At 46.6% G+C, this 27634-nt stretch overlaps 2 protein-coding genes across 9 annotated transcripts in view; one reads left to right on the forward strand and one right to left on the reverse strand.

Moving 5' to 3' along the window:
• Positions 1-753: 753 nt before the first annotated feature.
• HTR6 (5-hydroxytryptamine receptor 6) lies at positions 754-4924 on the forward strand. The gene is made up of 3 exons (XM_054849850.1): positions 754-2353; positions 3842-4000; positions 4233-4924. Exons 1-3 carry the CDS (start codon positions 1625-1627, stop codon positions 4650-4652), a joined length of 1308 nt encoding a protein of 435 aa, XP_054705825.1. The 5' UTR covers positions 754-1624; the 3' UTR covers positions 4653-4924.
• Positions 4925-5895: 971 nt separating this feature from the next.
• The window catches only part of TMCO4 (transmembrane and coiled-coil domains 4), a 41865-nt gene continuing 20126 nt past the window's right edge, over positions 5896-27634 (reverse strand). For 7 of the 8 annotated variants that reach the window (XM_054849847.1, XM_054849845.1, XM_054849843.1 and 4 more), the window contains 4 exons: positions 27099-27183; positions 23233-23350; positions 20183-20300; positions 5896-8263 (listed from right to left, as the gene is read on the reverse strand). In XM_054849847.1, the coding sequence (XP_054705822.1) occupies positions 7943-8263; positions 20183-20300; positions 23233-23350; positions 27099-27183 (642 nt within the window). In that variant the 3' untranslated portion in view covers positions 5896-7942. Of the gene's footprint in view, positions 8264-20182; positions 20301-23232; positions 23351-26538; positions 27052-27098; positions 27184-27634 lie in introns of those variants that run through there. The other variant, XM_054849849.1, reaches the window with a different exon arrangement.

Here is a 27634-nt window from a genome sequence, read left to right on the forward strand (position 1 = left end):
CAAGTGTCTTCCGAACTAGAAGGGATGAAGAGGCCAGCAGGACCCACTGGGTCCTCTGACATATTGCCTCCCCCTTGCCAAAGGGCAAGTTGCCGTGGGTCCAGCCGGGGTTGCCCCTGCAAAGGAAGAGGCCCGGGCTGCACGGCAGCGAGCCCACAAAACCCCAGCGCGGTGGGGCAAAACCCGTGGTTGTCCCAGCGCAGGGTAGCCGTTTCCCTTGGCTTCTGCTCACCCCCTCCATCCCTGGCTGCAGATTGCTGGAAAATCAGCCAGCAAGTCCTTTCCATGCCGCTGGCTGCTTCCTGAGCAGGCAACTGGGGGCTGTTCCGTGCAGGTTTGGTTGCTTTTGTATTTGGCTTTGCAAAAATTTGCTTTTTGTTGACTGGCACGGAGGATGGAGCCTGGCGTTCAGTGCTGGCGGCTGGGCTTAGCCGCAGACCTGCGGGGTCTCCGGCATGGGCAGAGGCAGCCGGCGGAGGGGAGGCAGAGCACGGAGCTGGCTGTCTCTTTAAGGCAGAAAAGGGAACTCTCTGGCTGCCACTTTGTGGAGTTTAGACCAGATCCCTGTTTTCATTAGCATTTCTTTTCATCTCCTCCTCTCCCTCCCCAGCCCCACCTCCTCCGAACTGGCATTTCTGCATCCTTTTCCGTGCATCACAGAGCAGCAGGTAAATGTCTGGCTGGCACCTGCACACACACACACACACTGACACACACACCCCCCTGCACACTGGACGCACCTCTGCTGGGGGAGAGACACCTTCCCACACTCCTGCGTGTTGTATCTCCCTCCTCACAGACGAGCTTGGCTGGGAGCATCCCCGGACTCGCCTCAGGGCTGCTCTGCCTCTCCCTGCTGGCTCTGGCTGCAGCAGCAGCAGAGCTCAGGCACTGAGGAGCTTGGGGGGGGGGGCGCTGCCCCAGGGGACAGAGCTCCGCAGGTAGCCAAGCTCCGCTGAGGGGGCGAGAGCTGAGCATTGGGGGTCCGGAGCATCCCCAGCATCTGGAGCATCCTGGAGTCCAGAGCATCCCCGGCATCCGGCGCATCCTGGGTCCAGAGCATGCCTGGCATCTGAAGTGTCCTGAGATCCAGAGCATCCCAGCATCCAGAGTATCCCGGGTCCCGAGCATCCCTGGCATCTTTAGTATCCTGCATCCAGAGCATCCTGGGGTCCAGATTATTCCCTGATCCAGAGCATCCCGCCATCCAGAGCATCCCCGGCATCTCGAGCATCCCCGGCATCTCAAGCCTCCCAGCATCCAGAGCATCCCAAGCCTCCCTGTGTCCAGAGCATCCCCAGCATCCAGCAGCAGTGTCCAGGGACATCCCAGCTCAGCAGGATTTGCAGGGACAAGGAAATGCCTGGCTGCGAGTAACGGGGAGGGAAACCTTGCTACTGCTGATCGGCTCCTGGGAATGTCACTCTGCCCTGATTGCCAGTGAAGAGAGGGTGGGGGAAGAGAGGGAGAGGAGGAGGAGAGGAGAAAGGAGGACGGACACAGAGTGGAGATGGAGACATGGTATTTCTTCCCCTGGAGGTGGCTCTGGCGATGATCACCTAGCACAAGTCACGGCTGGAGAAGGTCCCCCTGCTCCGGAGCCAGCCCTGCTGCCCGGCTCCTCATGGAGGCTGATCTGGGGGCCCCGAACGCCAGCGTGCTGGGGGACCGCTCGCTGCTGGTGGGGAGCAGCTGGGTGGCCGCTTTCCTCTGCTTCATCATCCTGCTGACCACGGCAGGTAACTTCCTACTCATCCTCCTCATCGTCACCCAACGCTCCCTCCGCAACACCTCCAACTACTTCCTGGTGTCCCTCTTCATGTCTGACCTGATGGTGGGGCTGGTGGTCATGCCCCCAGCCATGCTCAACCAGCTCTACGGCCGCTGGGTGCTGCGGGGCGACTTCTGCTCCCTCTGGTACTCCTTCGATGTCATGTGCTGCAGCGCCTCCATCCTCAACCTCTGCGTCATCAGCTTAGACCGCTACCTGCTCATCATCTCCCCCCTCAAATACAAGCTGCGAATGACCTCCTGCAGGGCCCTCTGGCTCATCCTGGCCACCTGGACCTTGGCTGCACTGGCCTCCTTCCTGCCCATCAAGATGGGTTGGCACGAGCTGGAGTTTGAGGTCTGGTCCCCAAATGTCACCTCCCGGGGGGATGAGGACCAGTGCCGGCTGCTGGTCAGCTTGCCCTACGCCTTGGTGGCCTCCTGCCTGACTTTCTTCCTCCCGTCCGCCGCCATCTCCTTCACCTACTGCCGCATCCTCCTGGCAGCCCGCAAGCAAGCGGTGCAGGTGGCTTCCCTCGCCTCCAACGTGGCCACCGCCACCGCCGACGAGACCACGCCACAGGTAAGGTGGCCACAGGGACGTTGCTTCTCACAGACCCCCGTGATTTGGGGGGGCCTGGGGTGCTTCTGCCTTTGGGATGGCCTCAGGGTGATGGTGTGCTTTTACGCTGCTCAGGAGCACAGAAACAGCATGAGCAGAACTGAGAAATAAATTAAGATACAGGCGAAAATGCTCAGCGGTGCAAAATAAATACAGTTTCGCCCCCTTCTTGGCTAGCGTCATCCCAGAGGGTTTTAATCTTATCTGACTTTCCACTCGGAAATCTTGGCCATGGTGGGCGTGAGACATATGGGGGAGAAGGATTTTAAATAATAGCAAATACCAAATTCCGGAGAGCACCTTATTTTGAACAGCCAGCTTCTATTTTTGTTGCCTGGTCTATAACAGGAACCACAAAATACCTCCTTACTCGGTTGCTGGTTAAACCAGCGTGTGTGTTTTCTGTAACAAAAACGTGGCTGCGCTTGTTTGTATTTCTCCAGGAAAAGGTAATTGCCACTGAATCTAACAGTTTTAATTCCCTGTAATAGGCTTTATTGACCTCACATCCTACAGGGAGAAGACAAACTTAATTGCCTTTAAATACCTTGATTTAGTTTGTTGTTCTCTCTCTCTTAAGAAAGGAGCCAGGACTCTCTGACCCAGCCAGCTCTCCCGCACATGATAAGAAGTACCAGACTTTCAATGAGAATCAAAGAATAAACCGACAATATCATAAAATGTTTATTGCCACCACTCTTCCCCCCGCCCCCCCCAGATGGGTGCTGCGGGACCGGGGGATGCTCAGGTGCTTTGCTCTGCCGTGGAAAACCAGCATCCCCCCACTCCCCGTATTTCAGCAGAGGCAAATGTCCCAGCAGGTTCCGAGGAGCCCCGAATCGGCTCAGGCGGAGGGTGAGCTGAAAACAACGTGTCAGCCAGGGAACCCTTGGGTTTCATCTTTTTATCTGGATTTTTGTTCTCTTTTTTTGGGCAGGAAGCTGAGTGGCAACGGGGCCTCGTTTAATTACGGCGGAGGGCTGAGGTAATAACTTAATTTTAGATTGCAAGAGTGGATAGAGGACTGAGTTAGTTATGGTGGTTGTAGGCTGAAATGCCTGACATCCTGCTTTTTAAAAATATAATTAGTTTGCCGCTCTAATCAGCAGCTAGAGCTGCCTCTTTAGGGCATGCTTTATCCTCAGCAAAACATTGACTGAGTTGGATTTTTCTCTAAAAGAAGCATCTTAATGATACACCTCCTATTTTACAGTAAAAAACAAAAAATCCTTTAAATGTTGAGGGTTTTTATTCCTTCCTCTTCCTGATTTATGGTTCAGGGACTGCGGTGTGTGCCATCCTCCTGCCCCTTGTGAGAAGGGAAATCACAGCGGGGGTTTTTTTGCAGGATTTGCAGCACCGAACACCACTTTTCTTGGGCAGGAGGCCAGTGCCGGCGGCTCCAGCCCGGGGAGAAGCTCTTGCTCACCACCTCGTCTCCTGTTGCAGGTTCCCCGCGCCCCGAGTCAGCCCGTGGCCGGCAGCGAGAGCAGGAGGTTCACCAACAAGCACAGCAAGAAGGCGCTGAAGGCCAGCCTGACGCTGGGCATCCTCCTGGGCATGTTCTTCGTGGCTTGGCTCCCCTTCTTCGTCACCAACGTGATGCAGGTAAGCACGTACCGGGGGTTTTATGTCAGGTTTTTCAAAAGCTTTTCATTTTGAATCCAGCTGGGGCGGATCTCAGATACCTGCAGGTCTTGCTGGAAAGCCTCTGGGACCAAAGATGCAGTTTCCCCCTAGGAGCAACGGCAAGGAAAAACCCTTTGAAAGTGTTTTGGAGGATTCCTTTGAAAGGAAAATGTGGGAAAAGCTGCTAATCCCTGCTGTGTCCCCTTGCCAGGCAGTCTGCAGCTGTGTCCCAGCCGGCTTCTTCGACGTGCTCACCTGGCTCGGGTACTGCAACAGCACCATGAATCCCATCATCTACCCGCTCTTCATGAGGGACTTCAAGAGGGCCATGGGCAAATACCTGCCCTGCTGCCGGCGCTCGGGGGAGCCCCGTCCCAGTGCCATCTCCCTCTCCATGAGGAACTCCCACAGCGGACCCCGCGCCGCCACGTCCCTCAAGAACGTCCTCACCTTGCAGGCCGAGACCGACTCGGTCGACTCCGGGGCACTGGGGAACGAACACAGCCTGTTGCCGGTTGGCAATGGATCCCGAGTTCTCCCGGCCTCCGGCACCCATTTGGCCAACCTTTTCGACGCAGAGCCCCCGGACACGGAGCTGCAGCCCAAGCAGCTCAGCACCCCCGTGGCCTGAGCGAGGGCATCCGTGGGGGAGATGCCGACGGGGGGTTATGGACCTCCGTGTGCTGGGAAGGATCCCCCAACCCGATGCAAACTCTTCAGAGGGCTGATTTGCCACAGGACATCTCTCTGCCCACGCGTGGCTGCTCGAAACTCTCTTCAAATGCAACATGAAGACGACGTCGTCACCGAGCACTTCTGCGGGTAGGTGTAAACAGTGCAAAGCCAGGTTTTACTGCTGACTTAATCTGCCTTGTTTCTCTCTCTTTCCATCCCTTTGCTCACCATCACCAATCCTTCTCTGAGAGCTGCTTCTCATGGCCTTTTCATCCCTGGTTAGTCTGAACCTTGGACTCCAGACCCTTCTGCCAGCCTCTGTCTCCCTTGGTTTTCAGCTTCCACTCCCGCAGCTCAGCAGATCACCTCTGTCTCACCAAGTGCAGTGAGAAGAACGGTGGAAACCACGTGCCATGACTCATGGACAGGAGGTTTGGGGCAGCTTCAGTCCACAGAACATCCCGTCTCCTTGGAGTTTAATTTCCTCACCCGATTTGGACCGTGTCTGTCTCAGTTTCCTGCAAAAGCAGTGAGTGGCAACACAGTGAAACCGTCGTGTTTAATCATGAACAGCCTGCGCTACGGGGGATTAAATTTGATGCAAAATGTTCAATGCTGCGCTTTGGATGTTCAGCAAGGGTGTGGGTGTGGGACTTGTTTGTGGCTCTACGGGTATCCTGACAGAGATGAGCTTCCCTTTAGATTCCATCCCACAGCTTCCTATTTTTGGCACATGACCATCGTACTTTGCTCTGACAATCCGTCAGTTTTTAGATAATGCAATTAGAAAAGATATTTTTTTTCTCCCTTCAAATAATAATCTAAACGGATATTGTCTTTTAAATGACAATGCCAGCCCCGCCCCAGCCATAAGCAGAGAGAATAGTGAATAGTATGGTAAGTAGGCACTTAAAAATAATAATAAAACAACAAATGCTTTTGGCAAATTTGTCCTCAAGTGCCTTTCAGAGGCAAAGATGGGTTGGTTGTTGGTGAGACTTGTACCCTACACACCTTGCTGCCTATTTCCGAGCTCACACTAACGAGTTCGATCGTGCTGCTGCCCCTCACGATTATACGAATGAATACAAAGCACCTGAGAGTACGGGATGCTGGAGGAAGCAGCCACACGCCAAGCAGGTCTCATTAGTTTTCTTTCCACGCTGCCCACGTACATTCCAGAACTGAACAACAAGGGGTTTTATGAGCGATTTGACATTTATTTCCTACAAATCCCCTGCAACCGACAGCTGGCCCAGTGGTCAGGTACAAACGGCCGTGACAAACAGACCGAGCACAGGTTCAAGCATCAATCCATTTAATACATTTTGGCACCTGTCTGCGGACAGACAGCCCGGGTCTGGTATCAAGCACAAAGATGTACATCTTTCCACAAATGGTGTTATAGAAAAACGTACTTTGACTGCAATTCCAGTTAAAAAGGAGTAGAAAAATGCTCGATGAACTCTGAAAGTCCATTGGTAACCAAGTCGGAAGACAGAGGCTTCAGGAGATGGACAGAGACTGCTTCTTCAAGCCAAATGTTCAAAGCAATAATATGTTACTCTCTCGTCAAGGCAATTTTTTGTGGAAGTCCTCTCAGGCGGTGGGGAAATCGTATCCCTTTCCCACAGCCAACAGCGTCAATGCCGACCGGCAAAACAGGCCCATCCGTCCCCGTGGGATCCCAAAGCCTCTCACAGAAACATCTCCCATCGCTCTGCAGCAAGGCACCGCTCCAGAATCGGAGCTGAGCAGGTCTGAGCCCCCCTCAGGGTGGGAATTGGGGAAAGGAAAAGCCAGGCAGCGTGCCCAAAGCTGCGGTGCAGTGCCAGGTGACACTGGCACCCCTGGAAACAGCTGCATTTTCAACGTTGTGAGAAATAATCTGGAGGTAAGGTTTGCAGAAAGCTCGGGAAAGAAAGGAGAGGTGGTTAATAAACTGCTGGAACGGGGAGAGAGGAGGAGGACTCCCTGCGAACGGGAACTGGAAGCTGCAGTCGCACTATTTCCCCTCTCGTGAGCCAAGGAGACCTTCCAGATCTGATGTGGGAAGGTATTTATACCATCTGGCACTTGTTTTAAACCAGAAAAAACCCAAGGTGCTCTCAGAAGAGGGCTCATCCTCCTGCCATGTTCCCACTAGATGCATTTTCTTGGGCTTAGCAGCAAAACAGGCCAGAAGAGGACCTTTTACGGAAGATGTGGACCAGTCCCATGCCATTTTGGAAGATTCTGCGTGGCGGGGGATGTAAAGCAGCATCTCTCCCTCCAGTTTGAGACTGGGTGAGAAGAGAGTGGATGCCAATTCGCTTCTATGGAAGGAGGTAGAAATCAAACAGATTCATGTTTATCCTATGCCAAGTATTGGTTTTATTCTAAGCCAATTAAAAGTACGTCTAGAGGGGGCTTTTAAGGCTGGAGATGTGTGTGGGACACGAAACGAAAGTCTCTGTGGGTTGCTGGCTTGCAAAGCCTGGGAGGAAGTTTCACAAAGTAATAAATCATGAAAAGCCCACTCTGTTTCTTCTGCTGTCTTTCACTTAGGGACTCAGAGCATGTTTCTAATAGTCATGAGGCCTCGAACACTCATCGCCCTCAGCTTGCAGATAGGGAAACAGTCTCGTGGATTGGAAAGTGCCCAAGCCCCACAGCAAACTGGCAGCAGATGGGGGAAGAAGCCAGGTCAGCCGAGCCTTTTGCCTCCCCAACTAGCTGAGCCGAAGTGTCGATGCCGAGAGTACGTAGCTGGGCAGCCAGAGCCTGCAACGCACCTGCTCACGCCAAAACCAAACCCCAAATCAACCACTGTTGGAAAACTGCTTTTAATTTCCTAGTGATGAGCCTCTCTCCATGATATGCTTAAAAATACCCACGGAGCCACCTGCTTTCCTGAGAGTTATACAGCAGAGACACAGTCCCTAATGGTAATGGTGACAGCTGCTTCCCTCAAGAATAAACCCAGTTTGTGTGAGGAGGGAAGTGCTGCTGCTTCCTGAAGAGCAATGCTGATTCAGGCAGGAATCAGCCCTTTCTGGTCCATGGGAGATGCCATGGGTGGCTTCCTGGGAAGCTGTGATCTAGTGACAGGCCGGTGCTGCGCTCCAGGCTCTCAGGAGGGTCTGAAGACTGCAGCTACAGCTCTGCCGGCTCTCCCGATACTCCTTTGGGAATCCCAGTGCAACGGACGGTGCTTTGAAAACGGTTTTAGTGCTGGCTGAGCATCTTTGCCTAACACGAAGCGCTCTAATTTCCTCCTTCGCCCACTGCCTGTTCCTTGCCGTCACCGCTGTTTGAGCAGTCTGGGCAGGGGAGTGAGGTTTCTCCCAAGATACAGCTGGAGGAAGCATGGCCAGCGGGGAGAGCCTCACCATCAGCCGCATCCTCCTCTTGCACGGCGTTTTCCTCTTCCCGAGTCTCGCTGCCTGCTGCCCGCTGTGATTTCTTGGCTAGAGGGGAGAAAAGACCGCTGCTGCCCTTCTCTTCCAGCTGACACTCCTTGGTTTTAATGCCCACGGCTTTTAGTATCGTGTCCATTTGCTTCATGTAGTCCAGGTGGCCGTTTACCTGCAAGCAACAAGAGTCCTGTTAGTGGGGAAGCTGCGGGGAAGCCAGCTCAGTCAAGTCCTTCATCTCAAAAGCCACTGCTGCTGTGAGACTTGGCTTTAGCTCTGAAAGGCTGAGAGAACAAGGTCTGAAAAACGCAGTCGTCCACTGCATAACCTGAACTGGCTGCACCCTTTGTGGCACACACTGCTGCTGGGTTACTTTTCCTCTAAGAAGTGTACATTTAAACACTCAGACATTGCCGAGTTACAAAACCCCAGGTTCTGGGTGCCGCGAGGGTAAGAGAGGCGGTGATCTGCCATGGTGAGAGACGCCCAGGTAGCAGACAAGTTCTCTTAGTTCATCTCCCTGTTGTCTGCTAAATCACGTGTCCTCCCTGTGCCTTAGCTCCCTTGTAAAAGCAAAGATTATCTTATTTAAATTAGGATACATTAAATCTCACAACAGTTACCAAGTATGTTAAGGTTCTTGGCTGGAAGGTGCACTGACCTGTCCCACACCACATAAAACTGGGAACCTGAGAGTTAAGGGTTCGTAAACCAGATTAGTCAACAATACATGCAAAACCCCACCCGTTTTTATTGTAAAACCCTTCTGAGATGGATGTTGGAATGGACTCTGCCAGTCAGGGCACGAGAGGGAGAGAAAACCTCCTCTGCAAGGTTGTTGTTGTCATATGCCAAGGGCTACCTGGCTGGAAAGGCAGAAACTGCCTTCTCTGTTTTGGTGTCCTGTGCAAGCTGAGCATTTGAAGGAACAACAGCCAAGATCTCCTCTGCTGTTGCGCTCACAGCCAAAATGGAAGGAAGTGCTTGGGAGCAAAGAATTGCAAGGCAGATTTATAGCGGGGTTTTTCTGTGGAGACGAGAAGTGCGGTGAGGCTGAGCCAAGGTCGTTCCCATGGCACACTCACCAGCCGGCCTGTAGATTTCAGCAGAGACGAAGGGGTATGATTTACACCCTAAGATATTTTAGCATCTTTGGTAAATTCTCTCTCTAACAGTTTATATCCTTCTTGACCCAGTCAGAAGGCTGTCTCAGGGAACACCGCCTCTTCTTTCCCCAAATCTTGCTAGTAAATAGGGAATTTCCACCACAGGGAATACCCGACACCACAGTCCCACCTTTCCTGCCTCCCAGCTGCGTGTACGAGCACCCCAGGAAGGGGCTGGCTGCTCATACAAGCCACTAAGATCTTTTTTCAGAGCTCTGCCAAGAAATCCAGCCATGGATCCTCTGCTTGCCTTCCTTCTGGCCGATGCTCGGGCAGCCCTTCCTCACTGTTCCAGCACAGGGTTACCAGCGCACCTCTACCCAAACCTAAAGCAATCCCTCCGGTCCTGCACGGGCAAAATCCAAACCTCCTAGTTGTTTGCGTGAAGCAGCTTTTGAGTGGTAACGTTTGGATGCACTTAGGGCTTGGAGCAAAACGAAGGATTTAATCAGCACATTAGTAATGCAATATGTGACTTTAATCAGTCCAGATGGCTCAACAGGCTCTTGATGTTTTGAACAGATTAGTTAATTAAAATAACCATTGAAGGACTAATGGACTGGCTGTTAAGATGTGTATGTTGTTCTCTGGAAAAGTATGAACCTTTTACTACTCAGTAGGGAGGCCTGGTGCTAAAGAAAGAAATGAGCGCAGCGTTGGACAAGGTGGAGAGAAACAAGAAGAAATGGATTTACGGGGAGGGGTTGCCAAAGTCTCTCGGTTTGCTGTATTCTGAAACCTCGACAGTCATTACAATCTACCTGCCCTGGTCAGCGCTCAGGCATTCCTCGGCCTGTTCTGTTACCCAGGCATTAGTCAGAGAGAACAAATTTCCTCTGCCACCCTAAGGACGAGATTTTCGTAACTCCTCAGTATCCAGCAGCTTCCACTAAAACAGCAGGGAATTCCTCCTCCTTGAGCACCACGATCTCTGAGAGATGCTGGGTGGGAGCAGTTCTGAAGAGCTGAGCCTTTTCTTATGCAGCTAAAAGAGGAGCTGAGACCTCCTGGTAGTCTGTCCCTTACTGCTAATACCACTAAATCTCTTCAAAGGAAACTCAGTTCCTTTTCCAGGATAGCCCAGGAGAGGATTCCATGAAGCCAAACCAGTGCAAGCCCTGAGAAGTGTGAGAGGAGGTAGGCAGGACTCTTCCTCTGCTGTACTGAACCATCAGCAAAAGAACAGTGACCAAATTGCCTTGCCACTTTAAAACTATGAAGCCACCCTAGGGGGGGAATTCAGCAATTCCATCACTCAAAAGCCTATTTTCTGAAACGCTGAATTCCTCCACTGGGTAGGCTGTGCCGGAGAAGGGATGGGAACATCTAAACACTGTAAGGGACAATTAAAAACTTTAAAGGGAAATAAACAATTGTTTGAGTATTTGTCAGAACAAAGTGCAGGAGGAATTTCAGAATAAATGGAATAGAAAAATGTTCTTGTAACCAAAGCAAATATATTTATGCTTGTTATAAAGAAATCAAAACAGTGGGGTAGGTTTATCAGTGTGCTTAGGTGACTCCTCCACTGTTATATTTGATTTTATGGTTGCTTTGACTCATTGGAAAACAGAGGCCAGCTGCCTGCCTTGCAAAGTCTGCTGCAGGACTGCACAGAAAGATCTCCAAAGGGCTATGGATGACAGCGTCACTCAGGTGGATCCATCAGTCAGCTGAAAAGAGCTGTCAGTTCAGCAAGTTTGGAAAGGTTTTCAAGTTCAGATCCACCCAAAAGTGTCAAAAATGTCATTGAGCTTAATCAGCTTCGCCTATTAAACTCAAATGGAACTCTTTTTATTTGGTACAATAAGTGCCTCTGTTTACAGTGTCATAAAAACACAGTTCAGTTTACAGGAGCTTTGAAAACAAATAATTCCACCCCGGGACCTGCAACCGACCCACTGGTGGTTGCTGGCAAGCCGTGAGCTCTGGGCACAGATGCCGCTCTCGGTATTAAAGCCAGCAGTTGGAGGTGGAGAGGGACAGGGTACAGAGATTAGCGTGTCCCAGCAGAGATGGTAAGGGAATCGATCTGCAGTTACCACACGGCGCTCTCCATTAGCTCTGCGTGATCTCCACAGCTGCACTCGATTGCCTTTGTGGTTGGTTTTCCCCAGCGTTGTGGAAGAACAGAGAAGGCACCAACACAGGGTCCATCCATGATCAGCTCGTTAGGACAGAGGAAGAACCCCGACTTCTGTGGGGTTTTGAGCTACAGGAACCCAAGGTGTATCCCGTAGCCCAGGGGGATGCTTGGGGAGCCTGCGACAGGACCTGGGAGGAGGGAGATAGCACGTACGATCCTGGCTCTGCCACGGGCTCATGAGCACAGGCAAGACTCTTACTCCGTCACGACACTGGGTATCAATCACAAAGACGTTGCTCTGTTTGATATGGCGGAAGAAGTCTTTGCTGACTCCAGAGCCAACTGTTTTAAGATCCTCTCCAGTTTCCTTCAAAAAGAGCTCCTCCGCCCATACAAGCGGCCAACGCAAAGAGCGCACAGCTGCTCCAAAGGCCAGCGCAGCTCACAAAGCTCTTTGCTTTGCAGGGTTGCGTAATTTGCAAGAGCTCACCTTGAAGTCCCTCGGCCTCGCTGCTACCTGCAGGGAGAGAGCAGCTGGGCTCTGCCTTCCTCCTGTTCTCTTTGGCCCGACATCCTATGGATCAAAGGAGGATTACAGAGGAGGGAGCGAGGCATGGGGTGCGAGCGGAGGATTCACAGCTACTCTGCAAGTCACAGGAGCGCAGGTCATTAATACGGCTGAGAATTTCACGTCTTTGATTTGTTTTGAGCCCGTCACATCCAGAGAGCAACTTTATCATGCAGGAAGAAATACCCTCAAGTTAAAATGTCTCTCCAGAGCTTTGCTATTTCAGCAGGATCAGTAATGACTACCTTGGAGGGCATCACAGTTTCAGGATTCCCTTTTGACAAATACTATCTGTTTGAATAGAAAATGGTATTTTGTGTGGGGTGAAAAGAATTAATGGAGTGAGCGGCAGTTTCTGAAGCTCAGATAATAATCACACCTCACTTTTCAGCAGCCCTTTCTTCCCGCTGGTGCGTCAGACACTTTGTGTACCCACATAATGAAATGCAAACTGCCTCTGGGTGGCACATCTCGGTAGAGCCAGCTCAGCAGCTTCTGTTATTGCCAGTTCAGCTCTCGGGTTTACTCTCCATTCCCAAAAGCGGCAGTGAATTTGTCATTCAGGAAGAGAACCAGAGCGCAACCCTGTGCTCCAAAACAAACTGCCGGCCAGTTTTGGGGTAGCATTAGTAAAGAAGGGAATAAACTCAAATGCCACCATTGCATTTTCAGAAATCCTCAGTACTGGATGCTGCCTCGAAACCCGTGCAGCCTTCCTCTTCCAGATGGCGGAAAGACTGATTATAGGACTCGCAAGCTATGCCAGGCCATCACTCAAACTGCAGTCATCTCTGCCAAGCTGGCAGGCTCCTCTGGTCAGAGTTATTCCCACATGTCAGTGCAAGCCTTAATTCAGAGCGCTGGGTATATCCTCCATGATCAAGAGTATTCAGTCTGGCAAAAAACATCCTGTTTTCCAGAGTTTTCTGAAAGCTTACGGCAAAGACCTAACACTGCCCAGGCAGGGAAATATGGCCAGACCTGGCAAAAGCCAGTGGCAGAGCTGATTCCTGTAGTGAGAACGTGAAAACTAAACCTTGAAAGAGGCTGTGGCTGAATTAAGTTAAAACAGAAATCAAATTCTTCTGTTTGGGTTCTTAGGAAACAATGTTTTCCAAAAGTGAGGGCAGTGAATGCGTCCACTAATTCAGAAGCTGGAATTTAAATGGATTTATTAAAAAAGGTGAATTTGGCACCTGCGACAAGTCCTCCCTTGCACTGTAGGTATATCCTGAGCGTTAGCAGTCCTGGTTTCCAGCAGAGGGGAAGCTAATAAAAACATATTTGAGGAAAAGTTTATAGAGCTGAATTTATTTTGAAAATACTGTCAATGTCATTTGCATTTTGCCTCTTTAATGGTTCTATTTTTGCTCTGAAAAACTGATGGAATAAAGATTGGAGCATAATTCAGCTGAAGGTAATAGGCTTTGCTTCTAAATCACCCCTTTGCACAATTACAATTCTTGTGAATAGATTAAGTCAGTCAATTCTTACGTTTCCTCTTGTTTAAATACTAACTTGACCGGTAAAAGTTCTCCTTTAATTACAGCAGCATTTCTTGAGCAAGACTAATTTTTTCATGCAATCATCTTTCAGCCACAACTTATCGATCAAGTTGTTCTGACCTCTGGGATGATAATTGAGGGCCGTTACCCTCAGGCAGCACTGGGGCCAATTTCACACCAATGCAATAACTTTTTCCAAGGACTTTTTTCCATCAAACTTTTTGTGGGAACATGTCAATGTTGAAAATTCTGAGTAAACATTGATTTTTTTTTTTTTTTGCTGGAGTCGTCCACTGATTAAAAACTCTGCCAGCTTTCCTCTCAATTTACCTTCACCAATTCCAAGAGGACTGTACAATGGAGAGGAGTAAAATACAGAATATAACAAGACAACAGAGGAAGTCAATGGAGGAAATAAGTTTTGGGAGCCTGAAGCCCTCAGGGGGTGAGGTGGAGAGCAGCTCTACATCAGTGATGACAGGCATGACAAGCTCAGAAAGAGGGAGCATCATAAATTCTGAATTAATAAGAGAGACCTCAAAAGAGTTCCAGGGGAAAGGTGCCTTCGCAAACGTTCTTCTGCTACAGGTAACGCGCTCCGCACACCAAACCGTCCAGCTGAAGGCAACAGTTGAATTTTTCAACTGTTTGCGGAGCTGCTGTTGACTATTTTATTGCTGATGCTCTCACTGACGGCTGCCAGAAGTGGATTCAATTCTTTTCTTTAGCTATTAGGTTGGTGTCTGAACACTCGAAAGTCTTTCCAACTATATCAAAGTTGCAAAACATGCCACTCACTTTTAAGGTGGCTATAATCAAATGCTTATTTGTCGGTGCTAATCCAAGTGGAAAATATATAAATTAGACAGTATAAAGAATGTTTTAAAAGGCCCAGCATAAACTGTGCATATAATTATCACTGGGGAATAATTTGAACATAATCTCTTGGGCCTCAGAGGAAAAAAGATCCCGAAGAACAAAGACTGGATGGATATATCGAACTGGAGTATTCCTAAAAATAGCTTAGGGGACCCCGATATCTGACATTATAAACTACAGCAGTCCACTAGTGATCCAAAATATCTGCTGTATTGATCAAACCAGGATTATGGAGAATTTTTCAAGAGTCCAGATGAAAACATCGAGATTAGATTCAGTCTCCATCATCAGGATGATATCATAGGACCTGCCATCAGCGAGGAGGACTCTGTAACACTGAAAGGGACTGATCACCCTTCCTCTCCCCATATTGCTCTGGGAACACACAGTATTTGGCAGCTGAAACATTACCATCTTTGCGGCTTTCAAACCAGCTTCTCAGCTCAATGCCACAAAACAAGATTACTTTTGGTTAACTTTGGAATTTTTGTTGTCCTCATCTTATTCATCCCTTAATCTCCTATATGAGTTGATGGTAATAATGTATCTGGGCAAGAAGTCTTGGGAATTTGGGAAATTTCAACAGCTATGGAGTAGTGTAACATCTCTCCTTAGCAATTCCATCTCCTACAAATCCATCACACTGTGATCTGCAGTGAGTTTAAGACCTGACCTTACACTGGTGTCACTGGGGCAGCAGGCAGTGACAAGCTTCACGGTATTTCGGCTGCGTTCAGTTAATATCAATGATACATCCTCTTGTAATTGCAAGACCTCAAACCCATGAGCTGAAACTGTGCTACAGGAGAAAACCTCACGTACAGAGTGTGTCAGCTAAGTCAGGCTTCCCCTTGATTAACACTTCTAATTGGATGCTGCAACAGAATTTTCTTTCCATGGTAGCTGAAGAGGTTAGAAACGCAGCTCAAAACTGAGCACAAAAATTATACAGAATTAACATTCGTGTTCTAACGTAAGACAGGAAATAGAAAGCTGAATTCTCTGTCCTTAATTCACTTTGTTGTGCTCTGTGTAGCCACTATTGCAGAATCAGACATTATTAGGGAAAACTCCTGCTTTTGCTGGCAGTTTTGCTCAAGTAAGGTCTGTGTGATCGGGATAGCTGCTTGCAAAGTCAACAGCTACAAACCTGTCAAGAATGGAGCCTGCAACGTCTGGCTTTGCAAGAACAGTCCTATTTTCAAATGCAAGGTGCTCTAATGGGTAAAGCATAAGAGAAAATCTATAAAAGGTGAGAAGTGATGCAAATTGTTATGCTCCATGGGAGAAAGATGTAACGGTATCAAAACTTTGCTGGTTACTGAAATGGAGTAGCAAATATTGCATGTTGAATTGTATCAGATGTAAACATAAACTACCTGGGAATCTTTCTAAAACATGGCACTTGGTAAACTCAGCTTTTCTGAAGGAGAGGGGTGCAGTCCCAGAAATTCAGCTTTGCCCAGGGTAGTCGGGGTGTCCGAACACTGTACGTGCTCAAACAGATGTTGTGGAAACCCACTGCGATACAACGGTACAACACACGTTCCAGGCACAAGGGAGGAAAGGGGAAAATTACTTCTATAAATCTGCAGGTAGGCCACACTGTTGTGGCACCACGCCGTTTCTGAGTGGCAGTGCGTGTCTGAATTTTGGCCCCAGATTGAAGAAATAAAGGCTCAAGGATCACTACAAAACACTTCTCTCTGCCTTTTAGAAGCAGCTAACTAGCCCCAGCCTTCCAAGGAGTATGTCAGGATGAAGCAATAAATCTGCGTCGAAGCAAGGAGGGACACCAGGCTTCAAGTTTTTGTCTGCCACAAAGCAAAACCAAACTGCAAGTTATTAATGGCACCATTTGCACTTTTTTGGGAAGGCTTTTTCAGTTTCTTCCTCTGTTCTAACATACTGACGTTGCTAGCACCCTCTGCTTGCATCCAAAAGGGGAAAATGTATTTAATATGTATTTAATGTGTGATTTAACGTGTGATTGGAGCTCCCAAACCAACAGCAAGAAAGATGATGGAAAACTAAGCCACTCCAGGGTTGCAGGGACATAAGAAGAGGAAGAAATCATCCCTGTGACCCTATAGCACAGCAGACAAATAGACTTGTTTCCACAAAGACTTGCACGTCCCCCAGATGTGAGGGAAGGCTCTCCAGGCTCCTTCGAGTTGCTGCCCGAAGCTGGGTTCTGCTCCTGCCTGTTGCTTCTCTGATCCTGTTAATGCTTGTCACTGTGGGAGGTGGCACCGCTCATTTGAAACAAGTGAAACAAAGGTGTAACGAGACATAGGCAACCTTTTGCCTTTTGAACTCCCCAGGGTTCTTAATTAATCCACATTTTGTAAACGCAATTAATTCTTGCTGCAAGTCTTGGGAATATGGGGGGGGGAGGGAGATGGGGAATCACAGTTTAATGCATTTTGGGAAAAAAGCCTGACTCACAGAAGTGCCAAATCAGTTGGATTTCACAACACTTGGATTTTTCATCTGCTTACGGTATTTATGCACACTGCATACCTGTCTGGCTGAAGGCCAGCCTGCCTTGAATCTGTTTGCCTTCCTTCATAATGGGAATATTAGACCCCTTGTCTGAGAGAGCTTTTGGAAAGAGAGATCAGTTATTCTTGGGTTTTAATCACTGCCACAAAGAGAGCTTTTCCACTGCTCGGTTACAGCAGCAAAGAAGAGGTAAAGAGCTTTTTGAGGTCTCTCAGAGGGAAAAAGCAAAGGTGTGCTGATGTGTGATACAGATTATTCTACAAAGAAGCTCTGCTGCAGAAGAACACGGCTGTGAAATGCATCAACACGTTTTCTCTACAGACCATTGCAATGACTGCTCTGGAGATAAGCGTATCTTTAGTCTACGGGCTGTACAGAGTATGGCTCTCGTGCTCCAGGTGTTTGAATAAGGAGGGGTTTACTCTCAGTTGGTGTTGCCGTGTGTTGCCTTCACAGAAATTTGTGGCAGCTGCCATCCAGACAATGAGTTGATGAAGAATAAGAAAAGGAGAATTTAGCTGCCATTGAAAGCATGGGAAAGGAAGGAGTTTTAACATTGATGCAACATTTAATCATAGTCTAAAGATCCTTAAGACAATTTTCACATTGGACTAACACTAGAACAGCACTGACTTCTGCAGTAATTGTCACAATCCATCCGTGCTCTCCACTAGACTTCCTACCGCCCCTATGCTTGCAAGTTCATTCCTGGTTTCTGCTGCGGTAAAACTGCCCAGAGAAACTTAAGCATCCATTCTTGACTGGTGAGCCTCTGTGAAAATGCTCTGCTACGTTCCAACTCTGAGAATTTCTGCAACATTCAAATGTTAATGCAAAATGTAATCCACAATATCCCATTTGAACAAACAGCAATCAATCTAATACACTACAGCTCAATTACTTCCTTGGTCTCTGAAACAGGTGCTGTCAAATAAATCTACTGAATAAATCAGTCCCATTGTAACCATTAGGAAGGATTTTATAACTCCATTTGCTGAGTGGGAGGACATTCTTCTCTCAGTTTTTTTACTGACAGTCAGATTAAAAAACATACTAATCAAGAGAGACATGCAATAAATGCCTTGGAGGTGAACTCCTGTTTATACTGAGGCCTCTTAGTCCTCCACTTGTCTGAGGATTCTGATGCTACCACAGCACAGAGAACTGGGCCCTTTGGATCCAGTCCAGTTGTCATCATGGACGGACTGGGAGATGCCTAAAATACCATGACTGCCTGCATAATATTTTCACACTGAGCACCTTTGCATCATCGCTGCTTTATTCTTCTGTCACAGCTTGTCCCTTCTGATTCCTGGCAGGAGACTCACAGGGACCTCCAGCAAGGGCATCTGCAAGGATGGAGCTGGTCTCCGTTATAGAAAGTATCTCTCTCTATATATATATATTTCTGTTATGCTACTGCACTATATTTGCAGCAAAATCCATCTTTGCTTTCTTGCCACTTTAAAAAATATTGCCCCTGATTATTTCCTATCCCATTCTTGCTCCTTTTACTTTTAAAATGTTCACCAGAATGCACTGTATTTCTTTTCGTAAAGCTCCACGGTCTGGAAAAATGGATCAAGAGAATGACACCGACTTAATATAGGTTTTCCCCCCGTGGGGGTTGCTCTTTTTTTTCCCCCAGTGCTTTGCAGTAAGATTAAGCAAGTGAAAGTGTCAGCTCTTTCTGAAATAAGAACAGCGCTGGGATTGTCTGTTGGCATCACGCAGAATGGATACAGATGCACAATAGAAGATTAGCGGATAGCAGCTCTGCAACCATTATTCATTTAGCTGAAAGGTAAATACTGCTCCTCTGGGGGGGAAAATGGAGAGGCTGCTGCCAGCCAGGCAAGATGAAGTCCGCAGGACTCCAGGGGGTTTCAAAGTGCAGGAAGCAGAAGGTCAACAGAAAGAGGGTCTCTGAAGAGAAGTCAAAGAGAGGAGAGTAACACGGACTGAACTAATAGGAAAAGTCACCCCAGTGCCACCACGGCTCGACGTCTTTGGCCATTTTTCCTTTTCATGCCTGCAGCAGATGTCACTGCTTGCAAGCAACTAATGGCAACTCTGGGGATGGCGAAAAAATGGATGTAGGAGCACATGGAAATGCTAACCAAGACAACCCAGTCAGCTGCAAAGATACAAGAACAGCTACAGTGCTGGACCATGTTTAAAGGCTTCTACTATTCCTTCTGGGAAGCCTATATTTTGTTCTGCAAAGTCTTATTTTATCTGTGCAGCATTAAGCTCTCTGTTTCCTGGCAAGGGCTGTGCATAGCTCAGTTAAAATGAATGAAATGAGCTGGTAACAGTTGGGTATTTATAGGCTTAGCGGGCTGGTGCTTAAAAAAAATCTGAAAGCACTTAAAAGTGCCTTTGGCTCCGAGCAACGTTGACAATATCTACCAGTTTGGGGGGACGTTTGGGAGGAGTCACAGCAGAAACAATCACCATGGAAGTATCCTGAGCTGTGTGCTGAGCATCTTCCAGTACAGTTTGCAGAGAGTGAAAAACAAGTTAAATCATTAAAATACAGAAAACCAAGATTGCATGCCCAAGATTACTGTGAATATGAATACACAAGCTAAGTTCTGCATGATTTGCTGTGGAAGAGCTCGCTCATGAGTAAAGACAAGGCAATGAGATCATTAGTTTGCTTAAGGTAATTGAGTTGAATATTGCTAGACATATAATATAGTGGCTTATCATTAATGACACCAGATAGTTTTGAGGAAACTAAACATCTACCAGACATACAAGTGAATCTCTTCCTGCTTCCTGGAGACCTACACTCCAAAAAGGCAGCAGCCCAGGTCTGGACCTAGCAAACCAGCCATCGATATCACAGGGCTTCTCTAATGACAAACTGGTTCCTGCACCATGGCGTCAATGCAGCCCAGGGGACCAAGGTACAAGGCCTATGGCCTTGCCCCTGTTGAACCTGAACAGCGCTGAAGGCTCCACCAAGATAAGATTGCAGGGTACACCTGCTCCGCAGTCCTGTGTTTGAGCTCCAGGTTTCCCAGGTGCTGATCCTACCTACCTGCTGATCGGGGGCTTGCAAGACAGCAAGGTCTTTCTTGGAGAATAACGGCATTTTCTGTCTCCAGTATGAGATATTTTGGAGCCAAAAAAACCCAAACATAGCCAACAAGAGGCAAATTCTCATTATTTTGCTCAATGCTGAGCACTGACTGGGCCAACAGAATCTGTAGTGAAGCCTGAGATGACAGTTATCTCAAAGAAAGGAAAGAGCAACAGTGTACGTAGAGGTGCTCTCTTGGGTATCCCATCTTCCCCTAATCAATGAGCGTGAGCTTGCAGAGCTGCAAGCAAAGGACAGATGGAAAAAAATGAGAATACAAGTACTACTTACTACAGATGAAAGGTCCATGTTTACCATCCTCCGGTCATCCAAGTCGACTGGCTGGAGGCCCGCAACGTTGATCTGGACAGAAGAGGTTCTGTACACAAAGCGCAGCAGCCAGTCTCCCCTAGGAGCAGAGCAGAAGAGTGTGAATAAATCTTGTTGCCAAACCAATGCAATTTGTGACTACTGAGACCACGAGGAGAGCAGAAGGGCTGGGAAGTACAGTGATGTCTGGCCCAAGACCTGCTGCGGCTTTGTCTGACACAGGAATCAGAGCAGTTGCTGAATTCAGGGCAGGTTCCTGGGACATAGTAGTGTAAGTCTGAATTTAATCCTGTTTCATGGGTGTAGTCTCATTACGTGCAGCAGGTTTAAAAATCTGACTGTTCTATTTACTGCTGTATTTGCTTAGAGATTGCAATACATTCGCTTATTTAACCTTTTTAATGTACTAATAGGTAGAAGTTCTCCAGGCTGTAGACAGCTGCAAACTTGATGAGGCCTCCAATGTTGCTGACATAAATATCGACTGTGAAGCTCCTCGGAGCGCTCCTGATTTATAGGTACTGTATAAATACACGGTTTCAACTACAAAACTAGGAAGAGTTTCTTCCCGCTGTAAAGTATTGCCATAAGTCACTGTGACAGTTTCAGGATAGACTATAGCAAGATGAGAGAAGGCAATGCATCCTTCCTCTTCTCCTGCACTGAGCAATAGCATAAAACCAGGCACATAAACACCACTGCACTCTTCTAGAGTAGAATTAAGTTGGATGCAAGTGCTATTTACACAGTGTGATGGCAGGAGGTGAAATGCACCTGCACAGGTCACCATTTCTGGCGGCTCCTGTCCACTCCAAAACGGTCTGTGCGAGAAGTTGTAAGTCCAAGCAGAGCTCTGCAAAATCTTTGCGAAGCATCCACGCCACTCAGGCGCGGGGTTCTTTCAAAAGCTGAGCGAGTCTAACTGATTTGGTTAAGGTTTCCCGGTAGGAATTTGTAACCCTGCTGTGAAATTGGATGGGACAGCTCTGACAGCTGGCTTTCACTCCCCATGTCCTTTCGGACTTTAAAGCCAAAGGAGACAAGCTACACTGGACTGAAACTCAACAAATTGGGCCCAAATCCGATCTTGCAGGAATTCTATTCAGTGTAATTCATCTGACCTAAACAGAGTTACTGCTAAAGTGACAGAACGAGGCCACAATTTGTGTGAGAGAGCAGAGAAGTCAGAATCAGGTGAAGTCTTACCACAAAATGTTTGTATAATCTTTCTCCCATATCCAATATCCTCACACAGATGCTCTGTATCTCCCAGTTACCTCCTCTAGCTGCCCCTCATGCTAACTGAATAACCCTCCAGTTCAGCATCTGAGGGCAAAGCAGAGAACCAGCACAGCAGAATATTTCCTGACAGCCTCCTCACTGGCTTCTTCCTATTTGTGAGCAACAAGCTACCAATTTCTACATCATTTTTCATTCAACGTTCAAGCCATGGGCTTGCCAAAGCAGAGTCTAACCAAATTACTGCACGCACAGAGGTACAAACACACATACTATTTTATTCCAACAGCACGTGCCGGCTTTGAAACTATAACAAAATCTTTATTTTTATATATATTATAGGAAATGAATACACTGAGCTTTTTGCAGTGAAATTGATTTTTGTATAACACGGGGAGGAACGGTATTTGCCGGGGCAAATTCAGTTATATGCAGCAATTGCTATCATTTATGGCTTCTTGGAGGAATACAGAAGCACTCCCAAGGAGGCAGCAATTGCTTTTTCCTTATGTCACATGAAGAAATACTGTAACTGGCGTGCACATCCAGCATCCATAAAACGTCCTGTCATCCAAAAAGGACAAAAGCAACAATTTTCAGCCTGACAGATGGGATTAATAATTTGTTGTTTTAATCCTGAATGCTTTTAATTCTTTTATTTAGTTCTTCTTTGTAAATTAACATACTAATTTAGAGGCACAGTAATACAATACTTCCTCATCTTATATATGTCTGTATGTAGGCATACATATGTTTGTGTGTATGGAAAGTACCAACAGCATTTGAAGTGTCCTTGACCTGAGGGCTTGTGGCTTTATAAGCTGTCTCGACTTGCAGTTACACGTTCTTCGCTAATCTTCTTGCCTGGTTATTTCTCAATTTATTTTCTCATGCTCTTAGTCTTCCCTGCTTCATTCCTTCGTTTTAATTTCCCCCCTTCTAACTGTGCCGGTAAGCAGTGTTCTTGTCACAACTATCTTCCAATACATGGTCATTAGATTTGATACTGTCACTTGAATTCTTAATAGCTTTTATAAGATTGCTTCAGCTGGTTTTTGCCTCTGAATCTCCCTCTTCTCACCCAGCAGCTCTCACAACTCTGCATAACAGTTGCCCGTGCAGTTTTAAAAGGCCAATATTTGGTTTCAAGGTAACCTTTCTATTCTTTCATGTCCTTAGTAAATTTGCTACAGCTATTCCAGCTATACCTCCTTTGTAAGTGAAATATCTTGTTCCTGTGGACTATCTTGACCAGAAACTGACTCTAGATATAAAAAAATCTTCCATTTGCTTGAGCTCCTTCCCTTCCATTGCAATTTTGACATCTTGTTCCCCATAAGCATCCCCTAGTGAATTGTATCTCAAAGCTTTTATAGATTTTAATTTGCATCCTTTGTCAGTGAACTTAATGGCCGTATTTATAGTCCTTTATATAAAGCTCAGATTTAAAGGGGCCTTAGAATATGTCAAATTATGCACACAAACACACTGACCCAGCTTTAAGCACCTCAGGCTTCCAGTGTAAGTATGCAAACAGCCAAGAGCTTCAGACAGAATAGCCTTCAAGTGTCTCCTGAAGACTGTCATCTCCAATTAATCCGAGGAAGAGACCTCCGGAGGGAAGAGGCTCTGGCACTGCTCTCTCTGGCGCTGCTGAATCAACATCCTCACCAGCTGAACAATTATTCACTTACAAAATGTTTAAAAGGAGTGGAAAAATCATTCCAAAGTGATGCTAGGATAATGAAGCAGGGCACTGAGCACATACAGACCTGCAATAACCATTTATGATCCTGCCCGACACCACTTTTGTGATAGCTTTCCAGTACTTGGCTTCTCCTTCCACTGGAGCTCCCAGTAAGACCACATCTTCAATGATCCCTTGAGAGTCTATTAAGGTGAAAGCAGAACAGCTTAGATTTAGAAGACAGATCAGAAAATATACCTTTGCATGAAGGAGGGGTATGTTCAGATGTGTGCTACAGAAAAATAATTTCTGTGGTTTAAATTTTAAAGACAGAAACAACAGAAAGGAGGATCTTAAACAGCATTTTGCCTAAATGTTAAGTGTCCGTAGGTACAGCTGGAGTCAGTAAATGTGAAAATTGGAGATCCTGAGGGAGTGACAGGAACTAGGCTGATGGCAAGAGGGAGGAGTGGCCTGGCCTCTGTCTGGAAAGATGCTGTTCAAGCAGCAAACCCGTGGAAAGTTCTTTCTACAGCTGTATTGATCTGGGTTTGCACAGAGCTGAGCTATGACACTTTGAAACAGGTGAAAGGGACTGACGTCCCACATAGGGAACAAAAGTTGTAATATATTAAGCACGATAAACTCTTCCCACAACTAGTCCTTAGATCTGAGTTCATGAAAAACATGACCTGTACACGCAACAGAAAATCTCCAAATTCTCAATATTGATTGAGACCTAGCAACAGTGAAGGCATTTGCCAACACAAAGTGATAATCTATCAAACTAGTTTGATTTTCTTGAAGGGTACTTTAACCTGAATGCCCAGGGCATGATTTGCTGAAAAGGAATGTTGACTTTTAAGCATAATAAATCTTCCTCTCTTATCAGACAGCTGCAGCTGGGGAATTTCAGTAGAAATAATGATTGAATGAGAAATATTGGGCAGCTCTGCTACTTTCCTAAACTCCTAAACAATATATTAATATCTATTCATAAATCTTCTTCGTAAAGGGAGATCAAGCACCTGATGCTGTAGCAGTTAAATGAAATTCACAGCAGCGCACGTCTTGAGAGACTCGTGGGCATATAGCATGCCAAATCCATACTCTCCAGCACTGGGAGACCACCGCGTACCAGATGTGAGCCAAACCATTCTCAGTTTGTAAAATAATACGCTGAAGTTTATGGGGAAGCGAAAGTGAGAATGACTGCATACCACATCAAGTTATGATGGAGAGGTGCTGCCTGGCTAGACTTTTTAAATGTAAATCAATTGGTTTCCTTTCCCTAATAGCAGTAAAAGACTTGGAGCTGCCTGCAGTGCCTGCATCTTTCTCTGCAGTGTAAATCCCAGCGCCTGACAACAATCCAAAAGAGCTCTCACGGTATTATTTCTTATTGCAAAGTAAATTTTGCACCAATCAAGACAACAGCAAAGAGCAATTCAATTTTGTTAGTGTAATCTGTGAGCAATAAAGTCCTGTTCCCATAATCATGGGCAATGAAAAAGAAACCCAGAGCCTTGCGAACGGGGAGCTCGTTCCAACCAAAGTACTAAATTCCATGGCCACAGTGTGAGCCAACTGAATAAACAAACAGCTAATTCATCAGGATCCTGAACATTTGGGCAAGGTATCGGAAGCTTTTGTTTCTCCAGTCCTTTGTGCAGCTTATTTCTTGCTCAGAACAAAAACGTTCAGCCTTGGCTGAAAAATACTCATTTTCTTTGAATGTTGACAGAGGGGGACAGAAACCTGAGAACAGATCACTGGTCTGCATAGCTGCTGACGCTCTAGATAAGGTAAATGTATTTCACAGTTTGCAAATCTTTTATATGCTGAAGAATAATAAAGTCTGCACAGCAGGAAAATGAAACAAAACAACAACAAAAAAAGCAATTACTGATGGCCAAAATTTAAAAACTGATAAGAGGATTTGTCCAGAAAAGGTGTGGAAGATACAAGCTGACCCAGGGGCCGTAACCAGTCCTTGGGAGCTGGGCTTTGCTGTGCCGTTAGGGCACGACTCACTGGGCAAAGGGGAAAGCATGTCGTCACATTAGTCCTCATGGAAAAGAGAACAGGGGTGGGATTTAGCTCTCTCAGGGCAGCGTACGGATGCGGTGTTTCATGGCAGAGTTTGGCAGTGGTATTCCCAACCCCTGACCACAGCAGAGATGATAACCCAGTGGTGATGAATCTGTAGGACACTGTGATCAGTATTAGACAAATATATAGTGTGTGATACCTCACACCTGTCGAGCGCAGTGTGGCTTCAAGGTTCAGGTTCAGACCATTGTTGATTTTCATTAGTTTACACTTCTTATTTACTAAACTGCATGGGAATCGTGATGAAGAAATCAAACCACTGATCTTCCTGTGCAATAACTTGTCTCTGATGGGTCATTACTACATGTTCTGCTATAATTTTCTGGAAACCTACTAAGCTCTGGCTTCCAAAGTAATTTGTGATGAAGTATCCCAAAGGTTATTTAATTGCTTTGCAGAAGAGTATTTTCTTTTAACAGAATTTGAGTTTCTGCCATGGCGTTTCACTGGATAATCCATGATTAGTTATTTGTCCTCAGAAATGCCACTGCCATCTGGATACAAAAGGCCTGCATGAGCAGGCTGTGTATTTCTTTTGTGTGAGACATCCAAGTCCAAACCCAAATCAGTCTCAGATGTCCCAGGTCCCAGCTCCATTCCTTCTGTGGCTTGCGCTGGAATGTGCATGTGAAGAACGCCTTGGCAATCTGCGCTAAACATGCTGCTTTTCATCTCGCAAACAGCTCAGCTTTCATAATTCAATTAAGGAACTGAAAAATTAGTGTACAGTGGGGAGCTGCTATGATACATAATTATGATGCTTAGATTTCTTTAGAATGGCAGCCAGCCTTACAGACCTCTAATGATTTCCTTTCATGTATTACTTTGCTATGGTCCCACGTTACTCCAGCAAGAGACTGCAGACCATTAACTAAAAGCCTGAAAATATCTCAGCCCCTGGCACTGTTAGGAGACAAAAAGAGCAGGTTGAGGGCCAGATTAGGATCTGGGTTCTGGCTTCAGTGTAACTCCATTAGGATCATTCTGGATTTGATTAGATTTATTTTGAGAACAGAAATCCTGTATTTGAGGACTTCCATCTTAAACCAAAAGCGAAGTTCTGGTACACAGTTGTCAAGAAAAAAAACGCTGACCACCTCTGTCCTCACCTGACTCTATTCCCACCTTCTTGGACTTCATTGAAGATTTTCCTTTATAAAGCTCCCTATTTATTAGTGACTCTCAGTGAGGCTAAAGGGTTAATGAATTAAATTAGCTACGTAGGGGGGAAGGCAGGCGGCACGCACACACTCACTACTGACTCAACTCCAAGATGCAATTTACATCAACTGATCATAATGATTTTATTCTTTTTCTAAATTAAAAATAGAATCTATTAATAAACAGAACCACAACGGGTAATAAATTGACAGATGGTTTTATACTTGACTTTGGGGAAAAATTACCATGAAAATAGCAGATGACAGTGGCATTTCAGTGACTCAAATGGAAGGGAGGACGCAGGGAATCAGATACAAAAGCTACAGAGAGCTTCCAATAAAGGCAAAGCATCCTCTGCCAAGATCACAGTGGCGCGTGGGCAGCTCACAGACTGATCAAGCAGTCAAATATCACAAAATGTCAAGTTGTTGTTTACAGACTGGAGACCCAACTGACACACTGGAGCACCTCAAGTGAAGACAGCGGATTTAATCCACTGAACTGGTGGAAATGACAGTAGAATTTGGCTCCCGATGTATTTCAAACCCATTTTTTTTTAGGTTTCTGTCCTATACTAAAAGACCCAAGCTCTGTTCCAGAACTCTTCCTCTCAGAAGAAAAACTTCTCTACCTGCAGTAAGGAAAAAAAGGAGAAAAAGGTTAGAAGGTGAATTTTACCTTTTTCTTGAGCCATTTCCTGCAGGCAGAAGTAAATGACTCTTGCACCCAGACTGAAGCCGATCAGTGTGACAGGTCGCTTGCCCTGAGAAAGAAGGAAAAGAGAAAATGCCATTAAATACTGTTTGAGGGCTAGAAAGAGAGACTGGCCACAGGATCCCCAAGACCCCAATACAAAAAGCACTTATGCTTGTGCATCATATTTTAAACATTTCAGCAATTTGGTTGATTTCAAAGGGATTATGTATCCTCAAAGTTATGCACAGTTCAATATTGAGAGTTCTGCACATCTGAGTGTTTTGTATTTTTTGATATTCGGAAAACCAACTGAAAGAATCCAATGATCAGAAGTTACAACAAAGTGGATGTTTCGAACAGAAATACAACATTCACTGCTGCTGTTTTGAAATTTCCAAGTGAAAGCCTAATTCACGGAACAAAATTTTCCTAGAAATGTTGCGATAAGCAGAAGAAGAAACTGTAATACAAAAATATTGACCACTTCGAGACTTAAGACTGAATGGCAGCAGCATTGT

Source organism: Grus americana, chromosome 21 (genome assembly GCF_028858705.1).
Source record: "Grus americana isolate bGruAme1 chromosome 21, bGruAme1.mat, whole genome shotgun sequence".
NCBI lineage: Eukaryota > Metazoa > Chordata > Aves > Gruiformes > Gruidae > Grus > Grus americana.

Coding starts and splice junctions, on each gene's coding strand:
- HTR6 (XM_054849850.1), top strand. CDS start 1,625: ATGGAGGCTGATCTGGGGGCCCCGAACGCCAGCGTGCTGGGGGACCGC. Junction 2,354..3,841: donor CCGACGAGACCACGCCACAG/GTAAGGTGGCCA, acceptor CTCCTGTTGCAG/GTTCCCCGCGCCCCGAGTCA. Junction 4,001..4,232: donor TCGTCACCAACGTGATGCAG/GTAAGCACGTAC, acceptor TCCCCTTGCCAG/GCAGTCTGCAGCTGTGTCCC.